This window comes from Procambarus clarkii, chromosome 11 (assembly GCF_040958095.1).
Source record: "Procambarus clarkii isolate CNS0578487 chromosome 11, FALCON_Pclarkii_2.0, whole genome shotgun sequence".
Taxonomy (NCBI): domain Eukaryota; kingdom Metazoa; phylum Arthropoda; class Malacostraca; order Decapoda; family Cambaridae; genus Procambarus; species Procambarus clarkii.
The window spans coordinates 35,405,303-35,422,213 of NC_091160.1; the positions used below are offsets into that span (position 1 = coordinate 35,405,303).

The 16,911-nt window shown below is 38.6% G+C and overlaps 1 protein-coding gene across 1 annotated transcript in view; it reads left to right on the forward strand.

Annotated features, from left to right (window-relative positions):
• Window positions 1–280: 280 nt before the first annotated feature.
• The window catches only part of LOC123758471 (multidrug resistance-associated protein 1), a 43,119-nt gene continuing 26,488 nt past the window's right edge, over window positions 281–16,911 (forward strand). The window contains 12 exon segments of the mRNA XM_069322574.1: window positions 281–416; window positions 3,440–3,535; window positions 3,847–4,023; window positions 4,281–4,400; window positions 5,525–5,662; window positions 5,999–6,124; window positions 6,343–6,515; window positions 7,519–7,713; window positions 7,899–8,076; window positions 10,637–10,805; window positions 13,290–13,441; window positions 16,686–16,823. Of these exon segments, the coding sequence (XP_069178675.1) occupies window positions 3,461–3,535; window positions 3,847–4,023; window positions 4,281–4,400; window positions 5,525–5,662; window positions 5,999–6,124; window positions 6,343–6,515; window positions 7,519–7,713; window positions 7,899–8,076; window positions 10,637–10,805; window positions 13,290–13,441; window positions 16,686–16,823 (1,641 nt within the window). The 5' untranslated portion in view covers window positions 281–416; window positions 3,440–3,460.

Below are 16,911 nucleotides of genomic sequence, written 5' to 3' on the forward strand. Positions count from 1 at the left end.
AAATATATCTAATTGCTTAGCATAAATAATATGTTCCTGGATGGATAACGCGACTCTGGGGGCCGATGATAAATAATTCAAATTCAAATTTAAAAATTCAAAACTGTAAGCTGACTAAACGTCCGGAATGGAAGTTATGGGGGGGGGGGGGGGGGTAGGGGGATCCGTTGGAGCTGGAGGCTGTGGTAAGGGGAATGGGAGGAGCTGGTGAGGGGAGTGGGTGGAGATGGTGAGGGGAGAGGGTGGAGATGGTGAGGGGGGTGTGTGGTAAGGAGTAAAGGCAGAGAGAGGAGTAGCCTACACTATTAGTACAAGGGTTCCAGACTTTAGAGCAGGAGCTATATAGTGTCTTGGTGCAGAGGCCGGCGACTGCAGTTGATGGACACGGTGCACCTCCATTATTCATCCTGTGATCGGTAAAAGAAACGTTGTACAGAGGGTGCTATCTGCATGTTGAGTTATATTGAGGGCAAAGGCGGTCACCCATTCAGTTACAAGCCAGCATCAACATGAATTGTTTAACTTGACTGATCGAGCGACGCGCGTAAGTCATCCTCTGAAATACGATCTGTGCTACAAAATGGGATTGTAGAGTGCGATTAATAAGAGATTGTGGGAGTGTATAGTGCAAAAGTAACGTGTTTTTTTTTTTTATAGACAACATTTTTTTGGTTTAATTAGTATAGTGGCACAAAATGGATTCGGGTACCGGACCATATATTATATTTTATCAAACTAATTAATTTAAATTGTGATAAACTAATTACAATCACGTGCTCTCGCTACCTGAAGTAGGAACACCTGCCTGAAATTTGACTAAGAATTTGTCGTACATATTATATAAGTGTGAATGACGTATTTATATATTTTCTTGAAGTTTTGTTGTGTTAATTAAATGCTGAAATTTGTTGACATTCCATCACATATATGATGCAAGGTGTGTGAATGTTTTGCTGATACAGGTCTATCAACTGCTGTAATGCAGACTATATAACCTGCTGAACATTACCTGAGGGCCGCTATCTCTCTAATGGCCTCGCCGGGGACAGAAAGCAGGCGACTTGTCAAAGATCTCTCATTTTTTCATGAGGATTTTTTTCCATCTGAATTTTGACAAGTAATGTGTTGGTCATGCAAACTATGCGTACCATAAACAAGAAGAAAATCTTGGCAGTTATGTAGTTATGGCTTCAGCGGGTATGTAGGCAGTTCCATGGGTGTATCACCATATGGGTGGAAAAAGCGTCTCATAGGTTTTGTCCTACACTGTGGCTTGTTGAGCTTGAAGCTGTTGTCCCTTGTATGTGATATAGTCGGGGTCGTTCTTGACTTACCATCGGGAATTCTAAGAGGGGTCAGAAATGGCCGGGCGCGTCTTCTAGTATCACCTAATGCACCTGTTCAACTAGCAGTAAATAGGTACCCAGGAGTTTGTCAGCTTGTTGTGGGGCTGCATCCTGGGGAGGGTCAATAGTTCGATCCCCGGCGGGGGGGGGGGGGGACTTCTATATTAGCCTAACATGTATATTTATACTGGCTGCCTGTCCTCCGATACAACACATTATTATTACTACAGTATGTTAAAGGTGTTAATGAGATGACTCCCGGCCGTCATGTGTAGTGTGTCCTGTGGCCATTTACCCCTGTGGTAGGAAAGTTGGCTAAGTTATAGGATCAACTTTGTTGCTCTGTGCTGAACCTTCTTCAGGGGAGCCGGTGGCTGAGTGGACAGAACACTGGATGCGTGACGAACCTGTGGTCCCGGGTTCGATCTAGGACGCCGTCGAGAAACAATGGGCAGAGTTTCTTTCACCCTGATGCACCTGTTACCTAGCAGTAAATAGGTACCTGGGAGTTAGTCAGCTTTCACTGGCTGCTTCCTGGGGGTGGAGGCCTGGTCGAGGACCGCGGGGACACTAAAGCCCCGAAATCATCTCAAGATAACCTCAAGATAACCTCCCCACAGCAGATGTCTTTCTGAAGATAAAGTCTCTATGCTTGGATACAATAATCCGAGTGGGGCGCACCAGAGATTTATACAGTTGAATAACTACCTTCTTTTCCCTGAAATCGAAATTACATGTAACTTTTCTTATAATTTAGTTGAATTTTTTTTTTTACGGCAACTCCCACTTGGAGGTGTGAAAGAGGTATATATTTGCTTGTGAGTTATTGAATTAATCAAAGCATTATATAACTCCTCATGTTCCTTGTAGAGAGTTAAATGTACGGTTATTAATGCTGTTAATGTCTGAATATGTCCATGTATGAGGCGGCTCGTTTTTGTGTCCTATTGAATTGGCTACTCCCTAATTCTCCAGTATGTTTTTGTCAAAGATTATATGCCATATTTGGGGTTTGCAGTGTATGCAATCAGATGATGTTAGTGTGAAATGTTAATTATCGATAGTCCACCGGTCGTTGGTACCAAACATGTACCGACATGAACCTTGTGATGTCACAGTGACGTCACACCTCGTGCCCACCCGCTGGTATGGTGGCCTCAGTTTACCAGTCATGTTAGCCCCAGTTTTGGGTCATGTTAGCCCCAGTTTTGGGTCATGTTAGCCCCAGTTTTGGGTCATGTTAGCCCCAGTTTTGGGTCATGTTAGCCCCAGTTTTGGGTCATGTTAGTTCCAGTTTACCAGTCATGTTACACGTGTCATAGTATCCCCAGTTTATCAGCCTTTTGTTGCAAGTGTCATTGTAGCTCCAGTTTACCAGTCTTGTTTTATGTCATGTTAACCCTAGTTTACCAATCAGGAACAGGGCCCTTGACCCAAACTGCCCAAGGGAGGAGTGAAGGAACAGGGCCCTTGACCCACCCTGCCCAGGGGAGGAGTGAAGGAACAGGGCCCTTGACCCACCCTGCCCAGGGGAGGAGTGTAGGAACAGGGCCCTTGACCCACCCTGCCCAGGGGAGGAGTGAAGGAACAGGGCCCTTGACCCACCCTGCCCAGGGGAGAAGTGAAGGAACAGGGCCATTGACCCACCCTGCCCAGGGGAGGAGTGAAGGAACAGGGCCATTGACCCACCCTGCCCAGGGGAGGAGTGAAAGAACAGGGCCATTGACCCCACCCTGCCCAGGGGAGGAGTGAAGGAACAGGGCCCTTGACCCACCCTGTCCAGGGGAGGAGTGAAGGAACAGGGCCCTTGACCCATCCTGTCCAGGGGAGGAGTGAAGGAACAGGGCCCTTGACCCACCATGCCCAGGGAAGGAGTGAAGGAACAGGGCCCTTGACCCACCCTGCCCAGGAGAGGAGTGAAGGAACAGGGCCCTTGACCCACCCTGCCCATGTCTACTCACCTACAAATTACTATTTCACAGGGGAAAAGTGTTTGTCTTGGGTAATTATGTTTTCCTTTAAACTATAGTAAAGCTGTAATGAATGTTGCATGGTACAGTATATTTGTAATTTCTTTGTGTTTTCATTCACAGGTGATTTTTTTCTCTTGAATAATGGCACTTTCAGCAGCAGCTGACTTTGACGACAGTGGAAGCTTATTTATGAAGTTATGCCAGGAGGAGTTCTGGGTGAGGAAACTTTAACCCGTTCTTTCATTTCACAAGTTGCTGACTGTCAAGGCAGGTCTATGTTAATCTTCAGATAAATAAACTTAACCAAAATTTATACACTAAACTGTACTGTATTGTATACTGTATTAGCACTTTGACTGCGGAACTTCTACTGTACTGTATTTCAGACTCATAATTTTCTTGGATATAAATGTGGTAAAAAACAAGAATAATAATATTGTCTTAATTTTATTTTAAAGTACATGTAAGTTGTTTCAATTTAGTGACCATAATCAATGAAACCTATCCTGGTGGTTCATTTATTCCAGAATGCCAGCCAGATATGGAGGTCAGCCAATCCAGCATTTGGGAGGTGTGTAGAGCGTTCAGTAATGGTCTGGGTACCCTGTGGCCTCCTCTGGCTCTGTGCTCCTCTGTACATAACCTTATTAAGAAAAAGGGCCCTCATTCCTATTCCCTATACAGCACTCAGTTACATAAAGATTGTAAGTATTATGATACCAAAAGAAACACTGTTGTATAATGATAATACTGTAATAATAATAACAATAATTTTATTCTTAACATATATATAAGAACATATATCAGAGGTATATTTATAGGTGCAGGGATTGCATATTAAGTAAAGCCATTAATATGCATATCGGTTTTGGCAAATTTACATTTGTTATGTTGTGTACAGTATTGTTTTCCATATCCTGTATCACATAAAGCCCTTTACAGCATATTGTCTCTGGTACAGATCGTGTCGGTGGTGTTGATAATGGCATCATCAGCAGATCTCTTGTGGGCTCTGGTGGCCGGCAGCAGTCCTCTGCCTCCTGTCGATTTCATATCTCCAATCATTCTTCTTATCACATTTGTACGTAAACCAAATTTCATATTTTCAAGAAACACGTACAGTTCAGTACTTGATATTTGTAATGTTATGTTCAGTGTGGTAGTGCCTGTTGTATGCTTTTTATTAATGCAGTGATCTACAGCAGCACGGTTGTTTTTGTGTAGGGCTGCTCTGTCACTATGATATGAATTGACACAGTTGACAAGGAGGAACATTTTAATCTTTCAAGATCAACAACAAGAGGCCAGAGTTTAAAGCTAAGAAAACAAAAGTGCCAAAAAATCCAAAAGTTCTCTTTTGTGAGTAGAGTTATAAACGGTTGGAACAATTTAAAGGAGAAGGTTGTGGATGTGAAAACTATCAGCAGTGTAAAGGCATCATTGGCAGAGGTTATAGGGATCACAGGTCACTGTGAGCTTAGCTCTAATTCTGTAACTACACTTTGGTAATTATTATAAAACTTTAGTGATGCGTTTAACTATTTAAATATTCAGTTTAATATTCACAGTGGTACTGCAATAAGTGATTATCAGGCTTTTTTTTACACTCCTTATGTATCCTGGATTTATGTTTCAATGACATGCTGGATTATATAACTTGTTTAATTTCTTACTTATTTACATTTATTAAAACGTTAACTGTAACCTCATAGTATTATGCATAATCTTAAAATGTGATAATTAAATATGCGCAGTAATCCTAGGGTTTGTTCAGAATGCTGCATGTTACCAGTAGCTTTATAATAAATTAAATTTTCCCAATGTTAGGGGATAGGAAGCTTGTACTTAGGCTTATTAGGACCCCATCTAGGCCAGCTAGAGACCTTCTTCAGGATGCCACCCACAACAGTTGCCTAACACCTTGATGCATTTCCTATTTACTGCTAGGTGAATAAAAGCATTTGGTGAAAGGAAATGTGCCTAGCCATTTCTATCCTGCCTGCAGATTGAAACTGGGTTCCCTTGCTTGTGAGTTGAGGACATAGACCACTGTGCTATCAGACCTCACTATGTCAATATTTTACTTAAAATCTTAAATATGTATTTTTTATGAATAAAATATTATATTATTATTATTATTATTATTATTATTATTATTATTATTATTATTATTATCATTATTATTGATTATTTTATTGATTTCAGGCACTTCACATAATGTTAGTAGTGATGGGTCAAAAACGTGGTGACCTGAATAATGGTCTTCTCTGGCTCTTTTGGCTCTTCATGTTGGTGTGTGGCCTCCCTCAGCTTTACACTGTTGTTACCTCAATAATATATTTGGTGAGTCCTCTTAAGTTGGATTTATAGCACCTATATACTGTAGTAGGTATCAGTGTGTGTCTCCTGTATGTGTAGGGCTCATGCAAGATTAGAAACTACAGTACCTCAAAATTTGCTTAGCTAAATGAATTTTGGGGTTCAGTCTCTTGAGCCCAGTATATGCCTTTGTAACCCTTTCCACTACCACCCACAGGATGGGTATGGGGTGCATGATAAATGAAGTAAACTAATTAAAAAAGGTCAGTCTGTAGATTAAAATCATGATTTATAATACAGTAAAATTTTATGATCAAAATGACACAGCAAATAATTAATAAACTACCATCTATACCCCAGGATGCCAAGTACTCACCGATGATGGTTTCCACTTTCCTAGTACAGTATATGAGCTGTATTGTTATGTTCATCACCCACTGTTTCTCGGGTGCTGCCCAAGCTGCCTATAAGCTTGATAACTCCAAGGTGTGTATGGTGCACTTTGTTATGAGTCAATTAGATTTTTTTCATTGAATGAAGATGTATGACTGAATCAATATTGCATTTGTACAGTACATTATTAGCAAAACCAACTTAGTAAAATCCTGTCTGAATAAGAATGGATTACTGATTGCACAGTTTTCCTTAAATGTTTCAGTAGAACAGTTTCTTAAAAACTTATATTCTCACCTGTGCTTTGCCAGAACCCAAGTCCTGAGTTATGGGCATCATTCCCCAGCAGCCTCACATTCAACTGGTGCAGTGGTCTGGTGTGGACAGGCTGGCGTCGCCCATTAACTCATGCTGATCTGTGGGATATGTTACCTCAGGACACTGCTGCTGCCAATGCTGCCTTATGGGCCTCGACTGTGGCCTGGTGAATTTTATAATAATAATAATAATACAGTAATAATAATAATAATACAGTAATAATAATAATAATACAGTACAGTATAGGATAAAAACCCATACAGTATTTATGTATTTGTGTATTTTATGTAAATATTTACACCAAGTCTTTCACACTCTCCTGAATTCTCTATCAAGATCTGAGTGTATAGTTAGCACAAGACTTACGGCTCAATGATTAGTTAGTCATTGAGATGTACTGTTAAGTCTCTTCCTAACCATATACTGTATTTATACCTTGATAAAGCAGTTAGGAGAGTGTGAAAGATTATGTGTAAAACTTTACATAAAATACACAAATGCACGTGTAGGTTTTCATTCTGAGGTATTATGTCTGTGAGAAGACATTACCATCATATAATAATAATAATAATAATAATAATAATAATAATAATAATAATAATAATAATAATAATATATTTTAGTCTTAAATTCAATTTCTTTCTTTACTATGCACCCCATACCCATCCTGTGGGCGGTGTTGTAAAGGATTACAGAGCCACATAATTGGTTCAGGAACTGAACCCTCTAGTTCGTTTAGTTAAGTAAATAACAATCTTTTGATGCTAGTTACAAAATTATTAATGTTATATATATTCATGTACACATACTCATACATAAATGTACATATACAGTATATACGTATACATATATACATACACATACATATTTAATCACCCACACAAATATACACATCAGTAATCTTTTGTGTCACAAGTGATTCAACAAGATGCTCACAACAGTCACTATACAAGGCACATTACATGTATGATGAGTCACACAGTTACTGTTAGTCTTAAAGGATAATGAATTGTCACACTATATAGTGTATAGCTTGGATAAATGTAATCCACTTTAGATCAATGTGATACAATTCATTAATTTTTTCTCCTCTGCTCCCCTTCCCTCCCTGCCCCCTCTCCTCATCACACTCACGAACTACTTTCATTTACTCTAATTTTTTTTTTTAGCTGGAGGAATGAACAGCCCAATGCAAGTCGTCATTATCACAGTCACTTACATCACTCTTCGGCTGAAAATGTTAATGAGAATGAAATTCCTTTGTTGAAAATCATTTTCAAGGCTTTCCATGTACCATATTTTGTAACTTCCGTAATTGTGATGTTAGCAGAGTCTTCCAGATTCCTCAGTCCATATGTCTTAGGGTAATGTACTGTATCTGTAGCTGTGTGAGGCTTTCTATATAGGCCTTCCCATCCTATCATGATGCATTATATAACTGACATCCCTGTTGTGTATACTATGATAATATAATAATATAGTATGGTCATATCTCTGCTCCTCTGAACATAAGAATAAAATCATTCTAACTATATCTTGCTGTATCTAGGCTACTCATCCAGTTCATTGGTGATGAGGACCAACCTGCTTGGATTGGATACTTCTATGCTGCCATCCTTTTTGGCTCTGCTGAGATTTTCTCTTTTATGAGAAATTTAGCATTTCGACGTTTCTTCATATTGAACATGAAGATAAACGCCTCTGTCAAGGCAGCTGTGTACCGCAAGGTATGTTATAATGTTGTGTTGTTGTAATCATGCTGATAAATGGCACGGTATTTCTCCGTTCTTGTATGACCCTTAGGTCAGAGAAAAGATTGACTTTCGTTTGGCTATGATCAGTCATTACATACCAAGGTATGTAACGACTGGCATGTAATGTCTAGCTTTTATGGTTATTAATCTAATTTTTTTATTTAAATATCAGTTTGTTTTATTTTTGTTAATATTAATTTTTATGTTTCATTTGCTAGTGTTTGCAAGTATGTTAAGTTGTGTATGAGAGAATGCTTGCTTTTGTATTCCCACTTTTAAATGACTTACATACACCGTAAGTAAGGAAGAAGGGTCGTATTTGGGTGAGCCAATAGATATATACAGTAGTATGAGTGTTACTTGATGGTACTTGTGATGTTAAAGAACACTCAAAATGGGTTTGAATGTACGGGTATTTGAACGGAATCTCTGAAGGTCAATCTGCTCCAGTTTGTTGGGAGCAGCATGGGGCAGTGGTGGCTTGAAAACATTTGTCACAACACTTCTTCCTGTCCAAACACTACAAGCAACTGCGACAACAGAGCAAGACTAAAACTATGAATTGGTGGCTTCTTACCTTATTTCACCAAATACATTTTGAAACAGTTCAGCTCCATTACCTCCACAAAGTGAAAAACAATTTCCTGGTCCACTTTACAGTTTTCCACACACATTCCACAGCACCTATCATCATGTCACATATATCCACCAATCTCATATTTATATTATACACATGACACAGTTTGGTTTATGTAATTTACCTTGTGTTGCAAAGTTCTGTTTTCAATTGCCTTCAATTTCACCAGTTTGAATAATTATCAATACAGTATATTCATTTCTCGTCTGTCTCTCCAATGTACTGATAACATTTTGTTGCTTTTTCTCAACTGACTTTCACTTACTGAAATACCTGTACCAAACACTGGCATTTCTCTTCTATGTGGCTTTACTGTACTACAGACTCCAGTGTTATTTAAGCAGGAACATAGTTAGCAACGGGCTGGTATAATAATTGTCAGTGGACAAAATGGGCCACTTGTTCAGCAGTAGTTCCATGAGCGTCTTTACCACATGGCCTGAAAACCTGTGAGGATCATGACTGGGTATGCCTACATTGGTACTAGAATATAATATATCTATCACCATTCCTGTTTCACAATCACAGAGCACAAAGAATTTAAATCCAGATCTGTGGTGCTTTGATGAGAAATACAGTACTGCTTGAATGCAAGACGTCCCATGAAATGAACAAGTGATTTGTCAGTCACAGCATTCTGGCCTGGTACAAAGAAATCTCTGAACTTTCATCTCAGTTTGTTTCTCATGTTCCACAGTCTGTCATTGTAACCACTAGTTTCATTTATGCTACTCGTATCCGAAGCAATGTCACTGAACCCTGTGATATGGAACACTTTGGGATCATCCTGCATGTAGGTTCGAACCCTCATCATGGCCCTTGTGGATTTGCCTTGTGAGTGGTGTTGAACTGGGATGCAGTGGCTGTGGTGGTGTAATCCTCATACTGGACACTCACTGTATCGTCATCATCTATATCACTTGTATCTGATCATTGTGTTAGGTCATTATTGGGTCTTAGGTTGTCAACATCACCTTCAAGGCCAGGTTCATATAATACCCAACTTTTCATCCTCTGTGATTGATTTCTCAACCACAAGACGCGTGGGTGACTGGGAGCTAGATACATGTTCATCAGTCATGGTTGCCCACCTCAAACTGAGCCTACCTGCGGCCATGAGGCATGCTGGGAATTTTTTTCAAGATGGCAGACAGTCACTGGAAGCCTGAGGCATTCATTTACTACCCAGGTTACCTCACATGAGTTTTGAATCATATGCTATACCTGCAAATGACTTTTCTCAGTCAGTGCATCATCTGTCAACTGAGATATCTTGATGAGTGCAGTACAGGGGTTAAGATGCATCATGAGTGCCTTGCTCTGAAAGTCATTTTTCATATACTGTACACTCAATGCCAGATTATTTTTTTGTTGTTTAATACAGTACAGTAATAATTTTCTAAAATATACAATACATAAAGTACATAATCTAAAATAGATTATGTTATCAACCAACCAGGTATCAACCAGGTACCTTTCCAAATTTTCATCTTCATTGTGAATAGAAATGTAAAAGAAGGAAGAGGTTTAATATTTTTTACAGATATTTATACAGCAATGATGTGTTTTTCTGATTTACATTATTTTGCAAAAGGTACTTCTGAATGTTGTTACATTACTGCTTTGCTTACACTAGGTATAATGTTATGTGTAGAGCATGTTTTTACTTGTTACCATCATATTCTCTTATTATCAACCTTACATCCTTTCACTGACTTGCTATGACTCTTGTAAGCCTGTCTCTCATCTTTAAAGTTTTATTTAAAACTTATCTTTTTCACAAACGATGAGTCTTTTTTTCTGTACATTATTTGATTTCCCCTTTCTCAGAGTATTATAATTTGGATTCTTTTGTAGAATTGATATACTGTATTGCATTTGCCCCTCACTCCCAAGGCAATGCAGCTGTCTCCTTCCGCTAGGCGTGAATTTACACTGGGGGACATTGTCAACCTGATGGCTGTAGATGCCCACAGACTGGGTGGTGCAGCACAGGTTCTAACCCAGATGTGGGGAATACCAGTAATCTTCTTCCTCGCCTTCACATCCCTCTGGCAGAGACTTGGTGAGCTGGATTTGTCATTGTTGAAAATTACCCAAAAGGTTGCCTCATAAGGAAAAGTGTGGTGAATGGTGATGGGACGATACTTAAGTTTCTAATGTTTCCGATACTGATGCCAACTCCTCTAAAAAGTATTAATTCTCTTATGATTATCAATTTTGATTCTGATTCTTTTAAAAATACAGTATTACAGGATATCTATTTTTCTGAAACTTTTTGTACTGTATTTTAATTTGGAAAATTAATTATTTATATTATGAGCATGGTAAATGTAATAGATTGATTTAAAGACATAAAAGAATTGGTAAATCAAGCTTAATCTTCCGGAAGAAACCTGAAAACATTCCATTATCCATGCAGATATACATGCTTTAATTGTGTACTATACGATAAAATAAAATTTTTAAGCTTATTTCAAATAAAGTCAGTATTGTAACACCAGCTCTGTTAAAGCATAGCTAATTCCTTTTGACTCAAAAGTAATCCTTAATCTACAAAACACAAGAAATAAGAAACAGTGAAAATATTCCATTATCCATCACAGGTATACATGTTGTATACAATTTACAATACAATAAGATATTTAATCCTCTTTTCAAATAAAATTACATTATAATTGTAGTTCAGTTAAAACAAAATTATTTTTTGGTTTATTCTGAGAAAGCAATCTTTACCCTACATAATGCAAGTACAGTGGACCCTTGGTTTACAAATTTAATTCATTCCAAGAGATGGTTCGTACACCGAAAATTCGTAAACCAAAACGAATTTTCCCATAAGAAATACAATAATGTAAATTGAATTAATCTGCTCCACACACCCAAAAATATTAGCTTAAAAATACGTATTTTGCAAAATACTACTCATATTTTTTACTATACAGGTAATGTACTTTACCTTTATTGAGGACTCTTATTGGCGTATGAAAGATGGAGAGGATGGGGGAAGGAGAACCCACCGAAAACCGCCTACCCACCCGAACCTATCCAAGCCCACCTAACAAGCTCTCCTACCCACCAGAACCCACCCAAGCCTGCCTACCTGCCCGAGCCACCTAAGCCCGCCTATCCGCTCAAACCCACCTAAGCCTGCCTACCCACCCAAACCCACCCAACACCGCCCGCCCAAACCCTCCAAAGACTGCCCCCCCCAACCCACCCAGCATCCCCACCTAGCCTGCCCACCCATTAACTTTCTCACCCAGCCTGCCTGCCATTCAGCCACCATTCCATCCATCCGCCCTTCCTGCCTGCCAGTCAGCCACCATTCCATCCATCCGCCCTTCCTGCCCGTCCGCCCACTCACCCAGCCATCCTCCTACCCATGCACCTACCCACCCCGCCATGGCCACTAATCCATCCACCTACCTACCCACCCAAAACTGCCCACCTAGCCAGCCCACCTGCCCACCTGCAAGCTAACTCACTTGCCAGTCAGTCAGCAACCAATCCATCCATCCACCCACCCCGTTCTGCCCACCCACCTACTAACCCTGCCTGCCAGCCATCCCATTCCCCCCCCCCCACCCACCTTCTCTGTCCTCCTGCCCACTCTGCCCGCCCATCCACCCACCAGTCAGCCATCACTGACACAATGTGTACATTTGGAACCGACATGGTGCACGGATGTTCCTAGATTATGCAGATATATCCAACAAGTCACGAGTCACAGAATGAACACTCCAGTTTTGTGACAAATCAAAACAATGGGAACAATGGGCTGTGAATCTGTGACATCACAGGGTAGAAGGCACTAGAGTGGTGCCCGACACAGTCATTGGGCAAACTAGCCCATCAAAACCCACCCAACCACCACCCTGGGCCAGTGCGAGGCCTGGCGGACCACTTCCCCGAACTAAGTTTGGGAAGCATGAAACCCCAACCTCGATCGTGAAACTGGAACTTTCGGATAACTTAAGTTTGCAAACCAAGTGGTCCTCTGTACACATCAGCTCTGAGGGGCCTCCGAGTCTCACCCAGAAAATGGCGTTTCATTACATTCAGCGCTGGTTTTTTATATAATGTAAAGTGTTATTGTTGTTATTATTACAGTATTATTATTATTATTATTATTATTATTATTATTATTATTATTATTATTATTATTATTATTATTATTATTATTATTAAGTCTTGTCATGTGAGCCATCTGTGAGAAATGAACCACTTTTAGGAAGTGAGACTCTTTGGAGTTCTTAGAATTAGAATTAGATACTTTATTTTTAACATCTCATACAAATTGTTATAATAATGGTTGGAATAATGACTGGACAAGCCAACATGAAGTAGAAAAACTCACTAGTTATTGAAGATTGGTTTACGGTAAGTGTAAGGTACTTTTGGGAAGAGACTTAGCCTCATCTATCATAACGATTCCTTCTTTGTTAATTTTATTATAAATTAAATGTATAATGTGTCATTTAAGCTATTGGAATTTAGTGGACATTAGAAAGAGATTAAAAATTATTATCTTTAATTTCTCACACAGGACCAGCAGTATTGGCAGGCATAGGAATGTTTCTATTCCTGATTCCTGTTAATGCTATTATAGTCAGTAAATTGAAAAAATTACAAGCAGATCAGATGATATATAAAGACAAGAGAGTCAAGCTGATCAGTGAGATTATCAGTGGCATTAAGGTAAAGTATATTATTGAAATAGAGGCAAACACATAAATTTTTTTGACTGTATACAATGTATAATGTACAACATTTATTTGCAGTATTAATATACAGTACAATATGATGACCAAATCACACACCAGAAGATAGTGTGAGAAGATGAAGATGTTTGTTTCCAGGATCATTATCAAGTCATATGTGTTTTATATTATCAAGTTGGTAATGGTCCAGGATGGACCGAAACATCGTTGTTTCTTCATCTGCTTGTGTGTGTTTTGGTCATCATATCTTCAGCCATGTTATTGTGGCTCATCATCTACATACAGTACAATACTTTCATCACCTTTATCTAAGCTGCAGTTTTGCATTTGACTACCCTCAAATGTATTATACTGTGTGACCTGGCTCATGCAGCCAGGAGGGACAACATTCAAACACTGGATGCCAGCAGAACCTTTGCAAATGTTCTCCACAAGATTTTAATTTTTGCTAGGGAGTCATTGTAGAACAATTTAACCCAACCTAAAATAGCCAAATGCTACATTCATAAATGCTCAAAGTGATTCCAGTTCTCACTTGACATCACAGGTTTTTAATGGCACTGTCTTCTCCTTAATCTTTGTTGGATATAGCATCAGAAAAACCTTTAGGATTTATCCTTACATGCTCTGCTATACATAGAACCTGTACACCATTTGACTGAACATTGAGAGGCGGAACCAAAGACCTGAAGCTCAATCCCTGGAAATGAAATTACAGTGGAGCCTCGATTAACAAATTTAATCTGTTCCGGCACAGAGCTCGTCATGTAAAATGCTCGTCTTTCAAAACGAATTTCCCCATTTAAAATATTGGTAATAAAAATAATCTGTTCCACCACCGAAAAACATTAATATGATATTAAATTTTTTAAATAAAGCATACCTGACATACACTGAACGAACCTTTATGACATTTGTTCTTTTTTCAAATTTGTTCATTTTTTTTCGTTTTTTATTTTTTTAAGAAACATGGAGCATCCTACCTGACATACACTGAACGAACCTTTGACATTTGTTCTTTTTTTCAACATTGTTCACTTCTTTTTATTTTTTCATTTTTTATAACAAAAAGGTTCGTTCAGTGTATGTCAGGTAGGCTGCTCCATGTTTCTTAAAAAAAAAAAAATGAACAAATTTGAAAAAAGGTCAAATGTCATAAAGGTTCGTTCAGTGTTTGTCAGGTAGAATGCTCCAGTATGACAATCTTTCTTTGTTTCAAATGTGTTCAATTTGTTATGTATTATTCATTTATTTATTAATAATGGTGCAGCCTACCTGACATACACTGAACAAACCTTTTTGACATTTGTTCTTTTTTCAATTTTTTTTTCATTTTTTTGTTTATTCTACAAACAAAATTCAATGCTTTGCAACATTACAGCAGTCACCCCTTTACATCCCAGCATCATTAGCATCTTTAATTTTTTTTTATTTATTTATTTGCATCGTTGGAGGTGTCCAAGAATGTGCGAGAAGCAGTGGGAACGCACCATGTGGTTTTCTCTTTAATGAAATGAGTGTTCGCCAATTGAGACAAATTGTCGGCGATCGACATGATCGTTATTCAAAATGCTCGTAAATTGAGGCGCTTGTCATTCGAGGTTCCACTCTAGTTGAATGAGGCACTATATACTTAAGAGTAACATATACTAGTACAGTATATTGATTAAATTTGTACAGTTGGCTTCATCCTTGACTCACACTCAATGATCCAGGGTTTGAGTCCCAAGTGGGACATAAAGGGTTGGGCACATTTTCTGTTCACTCCACAGTAAATAGGTACCCCGAAAGTTGAGCAATTATTGTGGGGTTGCGTCCTCAGTGTATAAATACCCAGGCGTCCTGCCTGCCCCTAAATGAATTTTTGTTATTATTATTATTATTACTGATTAAGGTTTGCAGTATATTGATTAGTGTATGCATTGATTAAGATATACATTGAATGAATTACATAATACAGTAATTAATATATATATATATATATACAGATGACTACATGCTTTCCCGACACTACTCCGAATATGCCAGTTATTCTTTTTGGGTTTGTCTGACTAAACTTAGCAATGAACTAATGAAGTGAACAGGCAGTCCGAATAAAAATGTGTGATAAAGTAAATGGGCTTAGTTTTCCCTGCTCATGTAACATCATAAGTCCGTAACCCATTGTTTTGATTTGTCGCAAAGTATTGATGTATTAATTTCTGTGATCTTGTTGTATATATTCACAAAATTTAAGAACATCCTTATTCCATGCTGGCTCCAAATGCAGATATTTGTGATGAAATCTTCTGCAAGCAGGAAAACTAAGAAAAAGTGGTCAGTGCTGACATTTGTGAAGACAGTTGAACTAATTAAGAAAGTGGAGAGTGGGATCTCAAGAAGTGTTGTGAGTACTGAATATCAAAGAAGCAAAACTATGTTTTAGATATTATTAAGGCTAAATCTACAATTTTGTACTATTTTTGCAGAATGAAAGTGATAAAGCAATATGTATAGAAAGGCAGGGAGTAGAGCTAAGTTACAAAGTGTTGATAATGCAGTGTGGGAGTGGTACAAGCAATGAAACATCTGAGGGTACCTCATCACCATCAATCTTTTTTTTTTTTCTTTTTTTTTTTTTTTGAGATATATACAAGAGTTGTTACATTCTTGTACAGCCACTAGTATGCGTAGCATTTCGGGCAGGTCCCTGGAATACGATCCCCACCGCGAAGAATCGTTGTTACAACCAAGTACACATTTTACTGTTGCGTTAAACAGAGGCTACAGTTAAGGATTTGCGCCCAGTAAATCCTCCCCGGCCAGGATACGAACTTCAGTCAACTCAACACCATTAACATCCACCACTTCTACTATCTAAATAACTATACACCATCTACAGTAATCTTCAGCTTCATATGTGTAACTGAACTTCTCATATTGGTGAGTATGAAGTATTGTAAAAAAATTTCCCTAGACTTTTAGGATGATGATCCACTTACCTGTATATAACAGGATATTCATTCAGTCTCAATCCTGAAGCATTTGGAAAGCATATGGTCATCTGTATATTGATTAAAGTACACAGTACCTTGATTTACTTATTCTTTGGTGAATGCATAAGATTCATTTGCATGGATTGTGCTTACAGGAATTTTCCAAGAATGCCACCTCTGCACAGTTCAAGGGCTGCTTGTAATTTGTATACTGATATTGCTTTACGTTGCTTTAAATATCCATAGGTTTTGAAGTTTTATGCATGGGAGCAGTCCTTTGCACAGCAGGTTGAGGATGTGAGAAGACAGGAGATTAAAATGCTAAAGCAAGGAGCTCTACTTCAGTCTATGAGTGCCTTTATCTGGAACACTACACCGTACATGGTGAGTAACTCAGTCATTGAAGGATGTGTGAGCCTCTATGTTACTCCATTTCTGAGGACTGAATATGTTCATTCAATTGTATCAATAA